A 13567-nucleotide genomic window follows, 5' to 3' on the forward strand; every position below is an offset into this window, starting at 1 on the left:
TTTATTAGAATGAGGTCGAATGTAACCTTTACTTGGGGAGAGCGGGGATAAAATTCATATGCTTGTGCTTTATTCATATTCTTGGAGAGATTTACATATTTCTCGGGCGCTAGCTGGTAGTTCAGTCCTAGTCCTAGCCTATCTAGTCCCTTCATTGGTCGAACTGAAAAAATAGTGAGAGATCGAACAATGAATTGCTCATCCAGTGCCCTCATCTGTGCGCGCCTTAATCCTGAAGTATCCCCATCCTCGTCTTGTTAAAAACCTCCTTGAGAAAACCCAATTGGTACAAAACTCGAGTGAGGGAAAAAGAGTGCGACTTTGGGGACATCGTCTTTTAAAAGTTGAAGTACTTGAGGTGTGTAATGTTCCAGTTGTTTGGTAGTCTCATTCCTTCCATTGTTTCTAGTGTGAATGACCCTTTGCTTGCCGCTACCGTGACTTTGTAGGGGCTGTCCCAGTTTGTTCCTAGTTTGCCTTCCTGTGGGTCTTTGCTTGCTGGTGTTTTAGCTTTCAGCATGCAGTCCCCGACTTTAAGCGGCCTCATCTTTACTCTTTTGTTATAGTAGTGTTCTACTTGCTGCTTTTGGGCGACTATTCTCACATAGGCCATATCTCTTCATTCCTCGACCTCATTGAGCTCCTGCCTTCTGCCGTCATCATTCTGGGGTCCACTTTTATAGAAGTATCTTAGGTTGGGATCTCCGACCTCTACTGGTATTACTGCATCAGTCCCATAGACTACAAAGTATGGCATTTCCCCTATGCTCGTTATTGGCGTTGTTTGGTAGGCCAGACAACTTCAGGTAATATCTCTAGCCACAGTCCCTTGGCATTTTTGAGCTCCTTCTTCATGATGTTTAGTATCGATTTGTTGGAGGATTCCTCTTGCCCGTTACCTGCAGGGTGGTAAGGCGTTAATAGTATTCTTTTGATGTGCCATTTTTTGAAAAAGTCGGCGACCTTCTTTCCTGCAAATTGAGGTCCGTTGTCGCAGCTGATTCTTTTAGGGATACCAAAAATGACATATGATGTTCTTCCATATGAAGGTGATTACTTCCTGTTCGCGTATTTGGGCTAATGCTCCTACTTCCCCCCATTTAGAGAAATAGTCAGTTAAAACTAAAAGAAATCGTGCGTTACCTCGTCCGGTTGGGAGGGGGCCCACGATATCCGTTCCCCATTTGATGGATGGCCAGGGAGAAGTGTAGGTGTTCGCCTGCTTGGTAGATCATTGGGGAGTACTTCTGGCATTGCTCGCATTTTTTTATGAAATCTGCGGCCTCCTTTTTCATGGTGGGCCAATAGTATACTGCTCATATGAGGCACCTAACCAAAGCTCGATTACCGGAATGAGCTCCACAGTGGCCTTCGTGCACTTCTTAAAGGACCATCACGTCTGGTTTGGGCCCAAGCATTTTGCCAGAGGGGCATCATATGTCCTTTGTATAGGTCGTTGTGAACGAAGTTATACCTGGCCGCTTGCATTAGCAGCTTCTTGGCCTCTTTTTTGTCACTAGGGAGTGCACTGTCCTGCAAATATGTAATAATATGGTTGCGCCAGTCCCAAGTTAGGTTTATAGTTCGTACCTAGATTTGGTATATCGACGGGTTGAGGAGGTGGACCACATTTTGATCTCCGATTGTGATGTTTTTTGTGGTTGCCGCTAATTTGGCGAGGCCGTCCGCCTCGATATTCTGTGCTCGAGGAATCTGGTCGAGCTGACATTCGTCAAAGTCGGGTAGTAGTTTGCAGATTTTGGTCTGACATTTTTGTAACCTCTGATCCTTGATTTGGAAAGTCCCTATGACTTGGTTGACCATGAGATGAGAGCCGCAGTGCAGCCTTATATTTGAGTGCTAATCTTAATCCTGCAATTACGGCCTCATACTCGGCCTCGTTGTTAGTCATGTCGGGGCATCTTATGGACTGGCGAATCACTTCACCTATTGTGAATTCCAATATGGACACGGCGAGATAGATGAGAAGAGGTTGTCCCGGTTCCAGTTTTGAGAGCAACGGCGGCGAGGATAGGTACACCTTTAACTCCTTCAGTGCTTGGATGCACTCAGAGAACCATTGGAGGTCGTTCTCTTTTTTAAGCATGCCGAAGAACTTGTGGCACCTATCAGAGGATCGCGAGATGAACCTTGACAGAGCGGCTATTCGGCCGGTTAGCTTCTGGACTTGCTTTTTGGTAGTCAAGTGCTCTGGTATACCCTCGATGGCCTTGATTTGGTCAAGATTGACCTTGATACCCTGCTGCGACACTAGGAAGCCCAAGAATTTCCCTGAGGCCACATCGAATGCATATTTCTCGAGGTTCAGTTTCATGCTGTATTGCCTGAGTATGTTGAATGCTTCTCTTAAGTGGTCGATGAGATCTTCTCTTCTTTTGGACTTTACCAGTATGTCGTCGATGTATACCTCCATCGTCTTTATGAGTTGTTCTTTTAACATCTTCGTCACCAACCTTTGGTAAGTTGACCATGCATTTTTTAATCCAAAAGGCATGACCACGTAGCGGTACGTCCCCTCGTGGGTGATGAAGGAGGTATTTTCCTAATCCTCTTCCACCATAAGGATTCGGTTGTAGCCTAAGTAGGCATCCAAGAAACATAGCAACTCGTGCCTGGTTGTCGCGTCGATGAGCTGGTCGATGTGGGGCAATGGGAACAAGTCCTTGGGGTAGGATTTGTTTAGGTTAGTGAAGTATACATACATATACCACTTGTCGTTCTTCTTTTTCCCCATGACCACGTTGGCGACCCATTGGGGGGTACCTCGACTCCCTGATGTAACCATTTTCCAATAGTTTTTCCACTTCTTCACGCACCGCGTTATTGATTACGGGGTTGAACTTACGTCGAACCTGCCTTACCGAGCGGTAGAGTGGGTCGACATTGAATTTGTGTGTGGCGATCTCCTTTGGGATACCTGGCATATCTGCATAGCTAAAAGCAAACACGTCCGCGTTAGCAATTAGAAATTTGTGGAACTTACCCGGTTCCTGGAGTTTGCAGCCAATGTAGGCTTTCTTGCTGTGGTCGTTGACGTCTAGCTGAACGGGGCCGAGGTACTCTATGGTCGATCCTGCGGCTCCGGCAACATCGGGGTCTCTGATGACGTCCTCGATGTCGTCGCCTACTGACCTCGACTCTGTTGATTTCTATGCTTCTTTCTCTTTATCTCTCATTTGTTGAGTGGTCGTGTAGTCTAGGGCGATGCGGTAACACTCTTGGGATGTGTGTTGTTCCCCGCTTATGCTGAATATGCCCCATGGAGTTGGGAAATTTATGACTTGGTACAAGCTGGAGGGTATGGCCCTCATGGAATGTATCCACGGTCGCCCTATTATGATGTTATATGTCGTATCCTGGTCCATGATGTGGAATGTTGTCTCCAGAGTGACGTCGCCGGCCATGACGGAGAGTGTTATCTCGCCAGATGTTCGTTCAACTACATTGTTAAATCCTGTTAGTGTGATGCAACATGGTACTATCTTGTCCTCACGTTTCATTTGTGTGAGTACTCGGGGATGGATAATACACGCGCTGCTCTCGTCGTCTACCATAATCCATCTTACATCGGTATCTAAAATTCGTAAAGTAATAACAAGAGCGTCATAGTGAGGGAATGCCAAACCGTTGGTATCTCACTTATCAAAGATGATACTTTCTTCGAGTTCATCATACCGTTCATGGGTGATCGACCGTTTGAGCTTGTGGTTCGTGGTGAATTTCACGCTATTTATGGAAGCGTTGTCTCCTCCGCCGGTGATCGTGTGGATGGTGCGGGCTAGCGAGGGCGGCCCTTGATGATGTTCGCGTCCCCTGGAAAATTTGGTTCTTCCCCGATCGCTCAGCAATTCTTTGAGGTATCCCTGTCGCAACATGTTTACGACCTCCTGTCTTGGTGCGATGCAATCTTCGGTTTTGTGTCCTCGCTCTTGATGGAACTCGCAAAGGGCGTCTAATTTTCTGGTATTATGGTTTGACCTCATTTTCTGCGGCCACTTTACCTTTGGTCCGAGATTCTCCAAGGCATAGACGATCTCTGTAGGTGACACGCAAAATTTGTAAGCGGAAAATAAAGAGGGCATACCTCTTTCATTCCGGTGAGTCCCTATTCTTGATCGGGGTGGGCCTTCTTCATGGCGAGCTGAGGATACAGAGGTAGTCCTTACATATAGGAGATGACATTCCTGGTTCGGCCGTGAAGTTTCCGGATCTCTCCTAATATCACTTCTTCGATCTTTTCTGGATTCTACTTGTACTGAGGTCAGTCGATGAGTCGGCCCATTGAGGTCGTCTTCGTATGCTCGTACTTCGGCACAGTATGCATTATGTATTTTGTCCCAAGTTGTCGGGGGTATTTCATGAGCTAACTTAATAATTTTCTTGTCGCTTTCAAACTATTTTTGTTCAGCCCGTTTTGAAAAGTGGCTACCACCATTCCTTCTGATACATTGGGTAGAGTCATTCTCACTCGGTTGAAACGGGCAAGGAAGTCCCTCAGTCCTTCTCCCGGAGACTTTTTGATAGCAAAGATATCATTTACTCTTTCCTCGGCCTTCTTGGCCCCGGCATGGGCCATCACGAACCTGTCGGCCATTTCCTCAAAGGCTTTGATGGAACGCATTAGCCGTTGCGAGTACCAGGTTAATGAACCTCCCGTAAGGGTTTCACCAAATTTCTTTAGCAGAATAGAGGATACTTGTTCTTTGGCAAGATCATTGCCTTTTATAGCGGTGACGTAACGGGTCACATGATCTTCGGGATCGGTTATACCGTCGTATATTTTCAGGTAAGGCGGCATTTTAAAGGTCTTTGGTATGGCATATGGTGCGACGCCATCACTATACGGCTGCTCGATGAACCGACCGGCATCTCTCTTTAGCAATAACTTAGGAGCATCCAGTATTGTATCCACCCTTTCTTGGTGCTCTCTCATTTGATCTCGAAGTGTTTTGTTCTCATTTTTTATTTCCTCCATCCTTTTGAAAATGGCAGTGAGAGCATCATCGCCTGCATGGTTAACAACATTGTGAGCAATACCTATCGTTGTGGGTGGAGGAGGTTGATCACATTGCTCGCCCACTAATGGTGCGGCGCATGTTCTCGCCTTTACTGCGGCCGCATCCTGAATGGGCTTATGGAGGAGGCTGGTCAATGTATCAGTCAACCAAGCCTCAAGGAGCTTCTTTATCGCTAGCTGTGTCTCCTCTTCCACGGATGTAGAGGCGACCTTGACATGGGATTTTGTGATGCTGCAATGGGGATGGGGTGATCCACCTCGCTTAAGAGAGGCATTGGGCGTTGTGTCCTCATCTACTGCTTCAGAGCTCTCGTGGATGATGTCCATGAGGTTGGTTGGGAGGTTGCTCATTATTCTCGTTCTTTCTTCTCCGTTACCTGCCACATTAGATCTGTGCATATAAAGAGAGGAAGGTTCTTCTTTGGATTTTTTTTAATAACCAGCGTCGGTTATGGATCTAGAAAAAAGTAAAAAACTTAGCTAAAAAATCCCCACAGATGGCGCCAAATTATTTGACCAAAAAGTATAACTTCCGATTAAACTATTAAATTTATGGAACAAGGGGTTAAATCTAGTTAAGGATAATAACTCTAGACACTAATCTTGAAAACGTATAGTAGATAGGATAGATCCCGTAAATGATTAATGATAGCGAATGCAAAATTGCGTTCAAGCCTGAACATTCATGGAGGTACAACTAACAATAAATGGCATTTAAGTAAATAAAGAGAAAGATTAACCCAATAATGAGTGGGTTGAACGAATATTTCTCCTAACAATGATGAATGACAGATACGTCCAAGATTCGTATGAACAATCCTCGGATCCGGTGGAAAAGTTAGAAATGATATGGCCTAGAATCTTTATCAAAAGGTAGTCTTTGTATTTTTGCAAAAGAGAAAGTCTTCTTCTCAAAAGTATTTTTATCAAAATCAATATTAAATGCCATTATCGTTGTCTTTTCTTTCTATATATATGAGACATTTTTCTTTGGAAACCCTAATAGTACAAACATTAGGAATATTCACTAGAATATTCCCTTTTTAATACCCTGCTCTGACAAATTATCCGTTACAAGTCTTATCATTAGTAGTCGATCTCGACCCTTGTTGACATCTTGACCGCGATCTCTATTGATGTCTCGACCACGGCTCATGTCGACTATGTCTTGGGTGAGCTCGACCGATGACGTTCTTTAATGCCACTTTATGCTAAATATTCCAAAGGCAGATTTTTGTCCTATTCAAGTTTAGAGTTCTAGTTTTTTTAAGTTACCGAGTTTTAAAATGAGAATTTGTACATATATAATAGATTTTTTAAGACAAATATAAAGTTTGGACCAAAATTATTGAGTTTAGCTAAGTTCGTAACATACACATGTGCTTCGCCCCTGCTTATTGCAATGACACTTTTTTTTAATTATCAATAGTATATGTGACCAATTGGTCCTATTAATCTGAATTGGTAATGCGTAAGATTCATTAATTAAAAAGAAAATGTCTCTACCAGGAGTTAATTATTCAAAATATTATATTTGGTTTATTTTTGTTGATTACGTGTTAATGTGATCATAGATTTAAATAACTTCCTTTATGGAAAGAGGACACCCATTTTTCTTGTTTGAAGAGACTGTTTCATTACTTTGGGTAAGACCGTGTAATCTCATCCTCTATGTTTTTGAATATTTACTATAATAACTAATAAGTCTAAAGGTGTAAGCAACTCAATCTTTGCATTGGTGCCTACATTTACTAAGTAGTGCAAGAGACATCACTTTACTCAACTTGAATGTACAAATAACGTAACTACTGATCTTACAAGTGTAAAAGGATTTTCACTTTTATTATTATTTAAAAGAATATATGCTTTTAATAACTTTGATTGATTTAAGTTATAGATACGGAAAGTATATAAAATTTTTACACTATTAATATAGTTTAACATATAATAATCTGTCAATTATCATTTCTAACTAACCACCCTCAGTCGCTTTTTTTTTAATCTTGTATTGGCCGTTCATTCTTTTGATAACTCATAGTTAAAAGAGTTGATGGTCATTTTCAGAGTTCGCTCATATCAAATTGCATAAACACATAGTAAAAAAGAGAGAAGAAAAAAGAAGAAACAACAATTAACCCAAATAGACGCTCACTTAATCTCTTAAACTAAAAATAACCAGCAAATATATAATATATATAAAATTCATGTACAATATATATATAAATGTGTATAATTAATGTATAATCTATATATACTGGTTAGATAAAGTAAATATTGAATTTGGCCGGCTCTATATATAACAATCCCGGAAAAGAAGGTATAGGATAGCAATTTTGTTGAAAATTTTCTCAAAATAACTGCCTGAAAATTTTCAATATTGTAATTAAAGCTTCACATAGTGTGCTGCTGTGATCATTACCACATGTTAGGAATTTGTACCATCTTTATTTATTTTACATTGCAGCTAACTCTCTGATCACACTACTTATTATTTCTTCATTGGCCTATATCATTTGCCTATATATACTCTCAAACTGGCATTTACATATACCATATTCTCTCATTTCCACATAAAGAAAGACAGAATAATAGACTTTCTTGATTTTCTCTGTGTTAACTTAGTGTTAAAATGGGAAGGTCCAAGTGCTGTGATAAACAAGGTTTGAAGAAAGGGCCATGGACACCAGAAGAAGACCGAAAACTCTTATCTTGCATTGAGGAACATGGTTGTGGTAGCTGGCGTGCTTTGCCTGCTAAAGCTGGTAATAATATTAGTAACTATTATTTACATAAATAGCCGGTTAGATTTACTATTTATTTTTTCTAGCTAGTATACATAGATTATACACTGACTATACATGGTTATACATGCATATATCTTACATAGATTATGTGTAGATTATATGTCTTCCGCTATTTTTAGTTTGAGCGGTTGAGTGTTGTGGCAGAGCCACGTTATCGCAAGGGGTGTCAACTGACACACCTTCGTGGACAAAATATACTGTGTAGATGTGTATATATATATATATATATATACTATATGCATGTTGACTCCCCTTGATTTTTTTGTATGTTTATATTTATATATTTTGACACTTTTTAATGAAAATCCTAACTAGCTCCGTCATTGGTTGGGTGCGACTATTATGTTAATTCTTCTAATATTTTAAATTGTGTGATCAGACATTATATTGTATACTTTTATTCAAGTGTGAGTCTGATTCTTTTTTATAGCCAAATATGTAATTTTTTTATATTATTTTATAATATGTGATCACCAAGAGTTGAATTGCGTGATCATTTCATCTAAGGGTTTAAACGGTTAGAGAGTACACTTTATTTACTTAATTATCTTTTAGACTGATAGCATATATAATTTTGACTTTTTTCCCGTTTTAGATCTGCAGAGGTGTGGGAAGAGTTGTAGGCTTAGATGGATCAATTATCTAAGGCCAGATATCAAGAGAGGAAAGTTCAGTTTACAAGAAGAAAGAACTATAATTCAGCTTCATGCTCTTCTTGGAAACAGGTAATAATTTAATGAAGGACAGTAAATTAAAAAACAAATGACAGCAAATGATAGAACTCATTATTTTCTGCCATTAGGTTGGGGTCATAAATTGTTAGTTACCTTTGTCTTTGTCACATTCTTTCCCATAGTCACTGTTTTCTTCTCTTTTACTATGCAACCAATAGGCATGATGCAACTAATAGGGTTAATGTTCCTTTCTTAATGGACCGGAGGGAGTAAAAGAGAACACATTATTATTACTTAACTATATATAGTATATATCTTCAACAACTTCGTTATAATAATCATAATTAACATCCATTATTATCTTATTATTTAGTTTTTGATGGAGTAGATTACTCAACGATAGAAGCTATATATCTTTGTCTCTACCACAGAAGGAACTGTCAACGTCAGATATTAGTACTATCTATTTACTACGCACATGTACAAAGTCATAAATGTACATAGAATCCAGCCTAAACTATCCAAATGTTAGATTGCCTAATTAGATAATTTCTTGTCCCAATTTACATAATATGTAGTTTCATTTTTGTGTAACATTTTTCATGTGTGATTAATTTGTGCAACATTAACATGGATTAATTACTCTCTTTGTTATTCAGATGGTCAGCAATAGCAGCTTATTTGCCTAGCAGAACAGACAACGAGATAAAAAACTATTGGAACTCACGTTTGAAAAAGAGATTAACAAAAATGGGCATTGATCCAATGACTCACAAGCCAAAAATCACAAACAACATTAATGGTAGCTCAAATGATCAATCTAAGTATGTTGCAAACCTTAGTCATATGGCTGAATGGGAAAGTGCAAGACTTGAAGCAGAAGCAAGACTTGTTCGTAGATCAAAAGATCACTCTAAATACCTCTTCAATAACACTCGCAACAACAACAACAAAAACAATAATTACGTCGTTTCGCAACCTTATTATCAACTTCCTTGTCTTGACATATTAAAAGCATGGCAAAGAGCAAGCACAAAATTACCAACAACAAATGACATTAGTTCTATTCTTCTTGATGGTTTTGCTAACAAAAACCTCAAATCATCGATACCATCAACGTTAAATTCCTCGGAGAATTTGTTCGTGAACAATGTACCATGTATTACAAAAGTTGGTGACCAAAATCTTCCTTTGTCTACAATCACTTGTTTGGAAAATCCTTGCCCAACAAAAGATGTCCAAACAGACCTTCCAAGTTTTATGCAAGAGTTCTCAGAGCTATTTGATCCTGAATATACACAAAATTCAGCAAATAATTTTACTGGAATACAAGTGGACAATTTTATGGGAAGCTGCTCAGGGGATTTTGAAGATAACAAGTTTAATTGGAACAACTTTCCTTATTTGGTCACTTCACCAATTGGTTCTCCAGTATTCTGAAGAGTTCATATGTTGTTACGTTCTACTAAAGAGATATCAGGGTGAGTTGCTAAAATAAACGGGATAGGAGGATCAACATATTCAGATAATTCCGAAGAAAGATTGTCGGCTGATATTTTTCTATTGCTTTAAGTTTAGCTGAGTTTTTTTTAGTGATTATTATGATAACAGTTTAGATATGTATTTGTATTCAAGATTTGTATCGCTAGTTCCTTATTAACGTGAAGTTTAATTTATGAAATGATTGATTAAAACCATGTAGCCTTTTCTTTTTAGTAATAGCGTAGCATCCTTTGTTTTCTTAGGTCAATATTGCTCCTATAGGTATTTGTTTACTATACCTGTATATCAAGTTTGTTTACTCTCCCGCACTGTTGCACCTCTATCTCATCTACTATTTGGAGATGATCTAGTATTATTGGCTAAAGCAGATACTCACAATGCACACACCATCAATAAAATCTTCCACTACCTGAGTATCAAATCCGGGCTCCGAATCAATTTTAATAAGTCTAAATTATTCCGCTCAGCAACTGTACCTCCTACAACTCAACAAATCCTCTCTTCCATAATATCCCTACACCAACTTCCTTTGGCAAATACCTAGTTATACCTATAACCACCACCACCCCAAAGGCTTTTGACTGTTGAAGATATTGATAAGGATCATGGATAGAGTTAGTGATTGATAGTGATCGTGATCGAGTCTATTCTATTACTTGTAGTAGTTACATTAGGAATCTTTACTTATGTGTATTGTACCTTAGATAGGACTCCTAAATAAATAGAACTCCTCAAGTGTAATCTGTATAAATTGGTGCACGAGTGTGCAGATGATATATCAACAAAGCAATCTCTTTCTACCCGACTTCTACTGTGTTTCTCTGCATGGTATCAGAGCAGTAGTAAGCTACGCTGCACAACAACCTTCACAGATTCTTCTACTGAAAAACAATGGCCCCAAACTCATCCTCTACTGTCCCTGTGTCATTATCAACATCTTCACTACATCACCTTATTGTTGCCTGCCCAATCAAACTTAAGCCCAATAATTATCTCATATGGAGAACACAGATGTTACAACTCATGCAGGTCATGAAAGTGACCAAGTTGATCAAGAAAAGCATGTCTGATGTAAGTGATTCCGCTACTGTCGAGGATAGTGCATCGGCTGCTAAAGCCAGTAGTGGAAAAGCAGTTGATGATGACTGGGAGGAGAAGGATGTATTGCTAAGGATTTGGATTTCAGGAACCAAGGCTGAAGATTGCATGTATTTTATTGTAGGATGCTCAACCGCCAAGGAGATGTGAGAATTCTTGGAGGAAGCCTACCTTCAAGCAACTAAGGACAAAGAGTTCCAACTTAAGTATCAAATGCAAAATATTAAGTTGGGAACCAAAACGCTTGATGAATATCTGAAGGAAATTAAGGGCATCTATGATGGACTTGCAGCCATACACAAGCCAGTTGATGAAGAAGGTAAAGTTATCAACTTTGCCAGAGCTTTAGGTCCTAAATACAAAACTTTTAGGATAGTGATGCTGAGAAAGACTCCATATCCCACATTGAATCAGTTTGTCAATGCACTTAGAGGCTTTGACATGAGAGAAGAAAAAGAAGAAGAAATGCCTCAACAGAACTATAACATGGCGTTTACCGCACAAAGAGGTAGAGGTCAAGGAAACTTTAATAAGAAGAGAGGCAACAAAAACTTTAATTCAAGGCGTAGAGGTTTCAGGCCTGCTGGTCAAGGCAAAACTAACCAGAATAATCAAACTGTGCAATCTGCAAATTCTGGAAAGGGAAAGGTTTTCACCGATGCTTATCAAATTTGTGGTAGAAATAACCACAATCTGCAGAAGATCTGCCACAAGCTTTAGCAGCTGTTAATCTACAAAATATTGCTGGTGAGGATGATACAATGTATGTGAATTCTGGTGCAACTTCCCATATGACCAATTCAATAGGTAATTTATCTGACCTTCAGACTTATAATGGAATAGACAAAATAGTCGTCAAGGATGGATCACAATTAGCAATCACACATGTGGAAAATACTGTTAAGTCGGGATTGAAAGTTAAAGAAATTCTTATTGTTCCTAATATGAAAAAGAATCTTCTGTCACTTAGCAAACTTGCAAAGGATAATTTTTTGTACTCTTGAGTTTGATGATTCAGATTTTCTTGCTAAGGACAAGAATTTAGGGAAACCAATGGCAAAGGGAGCTAAAAGAGGAGGATTATATGTACCGGAAGATAACAACCTCTATGGCTTGACTGCATCACAGGATTGGAAGAAGACAGATAGTATTTGGCATTCTAGATTAGGACACCCTAGTTTGAAGTCTTTAAAGTTTTTGAGTAGCAATAAATCTATTGATGTTAGAAGTTAGAATAAATTTCCTACTATCTATACTAGTTTCAAGTTAGGAAAGAGTTGTACGCTTCCTTTTGAATTGAGAAATAAAATTGAGAAGGAAACTTTACATAAAATTCATTGTGATCTCTGGAGTCTAGCTCCTGTTCAATCTTCTCGGCATATGAGATATTATGTGATATTTGTGGATAATAATACAAGATACACCTGATTTTATCCCATGAAAAAGAAATCTGAGTTCTTTGAAAACTTCCTTAAATTCCAGAAAATGGTAGAAAGACAGTTTTCAAAGACTATTAAAAATTTTAAAAGTGATGGAGGTGGTGAATTCACCATTGCTGAGTTTGTTAAACATCTGGAAAGATGTGGAATTATTAGGCAGATGTCTTGTCCTAAAACCCTGAACAAAATGGAATTTCCAAGAGAAAACACAAAAATATAATGGAAACTGGGTTGACAATGCCGTTTCATGCTAAGCTGCCTCAGTTTATGTGAGTTGAAGCTTTTCTAACGGATGTATTTTTAGTAAACAGGCTACCCTCATCAGTTCTAAAAAATGAGACCTCTTTTGTAAAGTTGTATGATGCTTCCCCAGATTATAACAGCTTGAAGGTCTTTGGTTGCAGATGTTATATTTATATAAAGGGACAGAATTAGTTCTCACCAAAAACATATCTATATGTGTTTCTTGGTCACAGCAGCCTGCACAAAGGATATAGGTATTTTCATCCACCAATTAGGAGGGTCTTTATATCAAGGCATGTGGTATTTGATGAATTTACATTGCCCTATGTGCCGCCTAAACCATCTCACACTAATACTTAAACTCACTTAGCCACTTTTCTTGAGTTTTTTCCTAAAATGCAAGACAATGTTGAGACAACAGGGGAGACCATTGCTTCAGGGGAAGTGTGACATACAGATACATGATATGATCATGTTGTTCTTGATGATTCAGCTAATGTCCACACACTTCATGACAGTCCTCATGACAGTCAGCCTTCTAATCAAGACCAGTCTATAGACTTGAACAATACAATTAGTGAGAACAATTGTCACGACCCCAAATCCACTAGTCGTGATGGCACCTAACCCAATTCGCTAGGTAAGCCAATTAACCACTAACCAATTTCAATAACAATTAATAAAGCGATTAAGTAAAGAATTATCTGAATCTGATACATTTTTCAAGGACTTGTAGTACAAATCATGAGCTTCGAAGAATAGAGTTTA

The 13567-nt window shown here is 38.9% G+C and overlaps 1 protein-coding gene across 1 annotated transcript; it reads left to right on the forward strand.

Annotated features, from left to right (window-relative positions):
• Nucleotides 1-7596: 7596 nt before the first annotated feature.
• Nucleotides 7597-10235, forward strand: LOC104113054 (transcription factor MYB106-like). The gene is made up of 3 exons (XM_009623136.4): nt 7597-7800; nt 8438-8567; nt 9176-10235. Exons 1-3 carry the CDS (start codon nt 7668-7670, stop codon nt 9954-9956), a joined length of 1044 nt encoding a protein of 347 aa, XP_009621431.2. The 5' UTR covers nt 7597-7667; the 3' UTR covers nt 9957-10235.
• Nucleotides 10236-13567: the final 3332 nt, after the last annotated feature.

This window comes from Nicotiana tomentosiformis, chromosome 10 (genome assembly GCF_000390325.3).
Source record: "Nicotiana tomentosiformis chromosome 10, ASM39032v3, whole genome shotgun sequence".
In the NCBI taxonomy this organism is placed as follows: Eukaryota; Viridiplantae; Streptophyta; class Magnoliopsida; order Solanales; family Solanaceae; genus Nicotiana; species Nicotiana tomentosiformis.

Excerpts from the sequence above, each read along its gene's own strand:
- LOC104113054 (XM_009623136.4), top strand. The coding sequence starts at position 7,668 with ATGGGAAGGTCCAAGTGCTGTGATAAACAAGGTTTGAAGAAAGGGCCA. Across the intron at positions 7,801-8,437 it reads TGCTTTGCCTGCTAAAGCTG|ATCTGCAGAGGTGTGGGAAG; the intron begins GTAATAATATTA and ends TTCCCGTTTTAG. Across the intron at positions 8,568-9,175 it reads CATGCTCTTCTTGGAAACAG|ATGGTCAGCAATAGCAGCTT; the intron begins GTAATAATTTAA and ends TTTGTTATTCAG.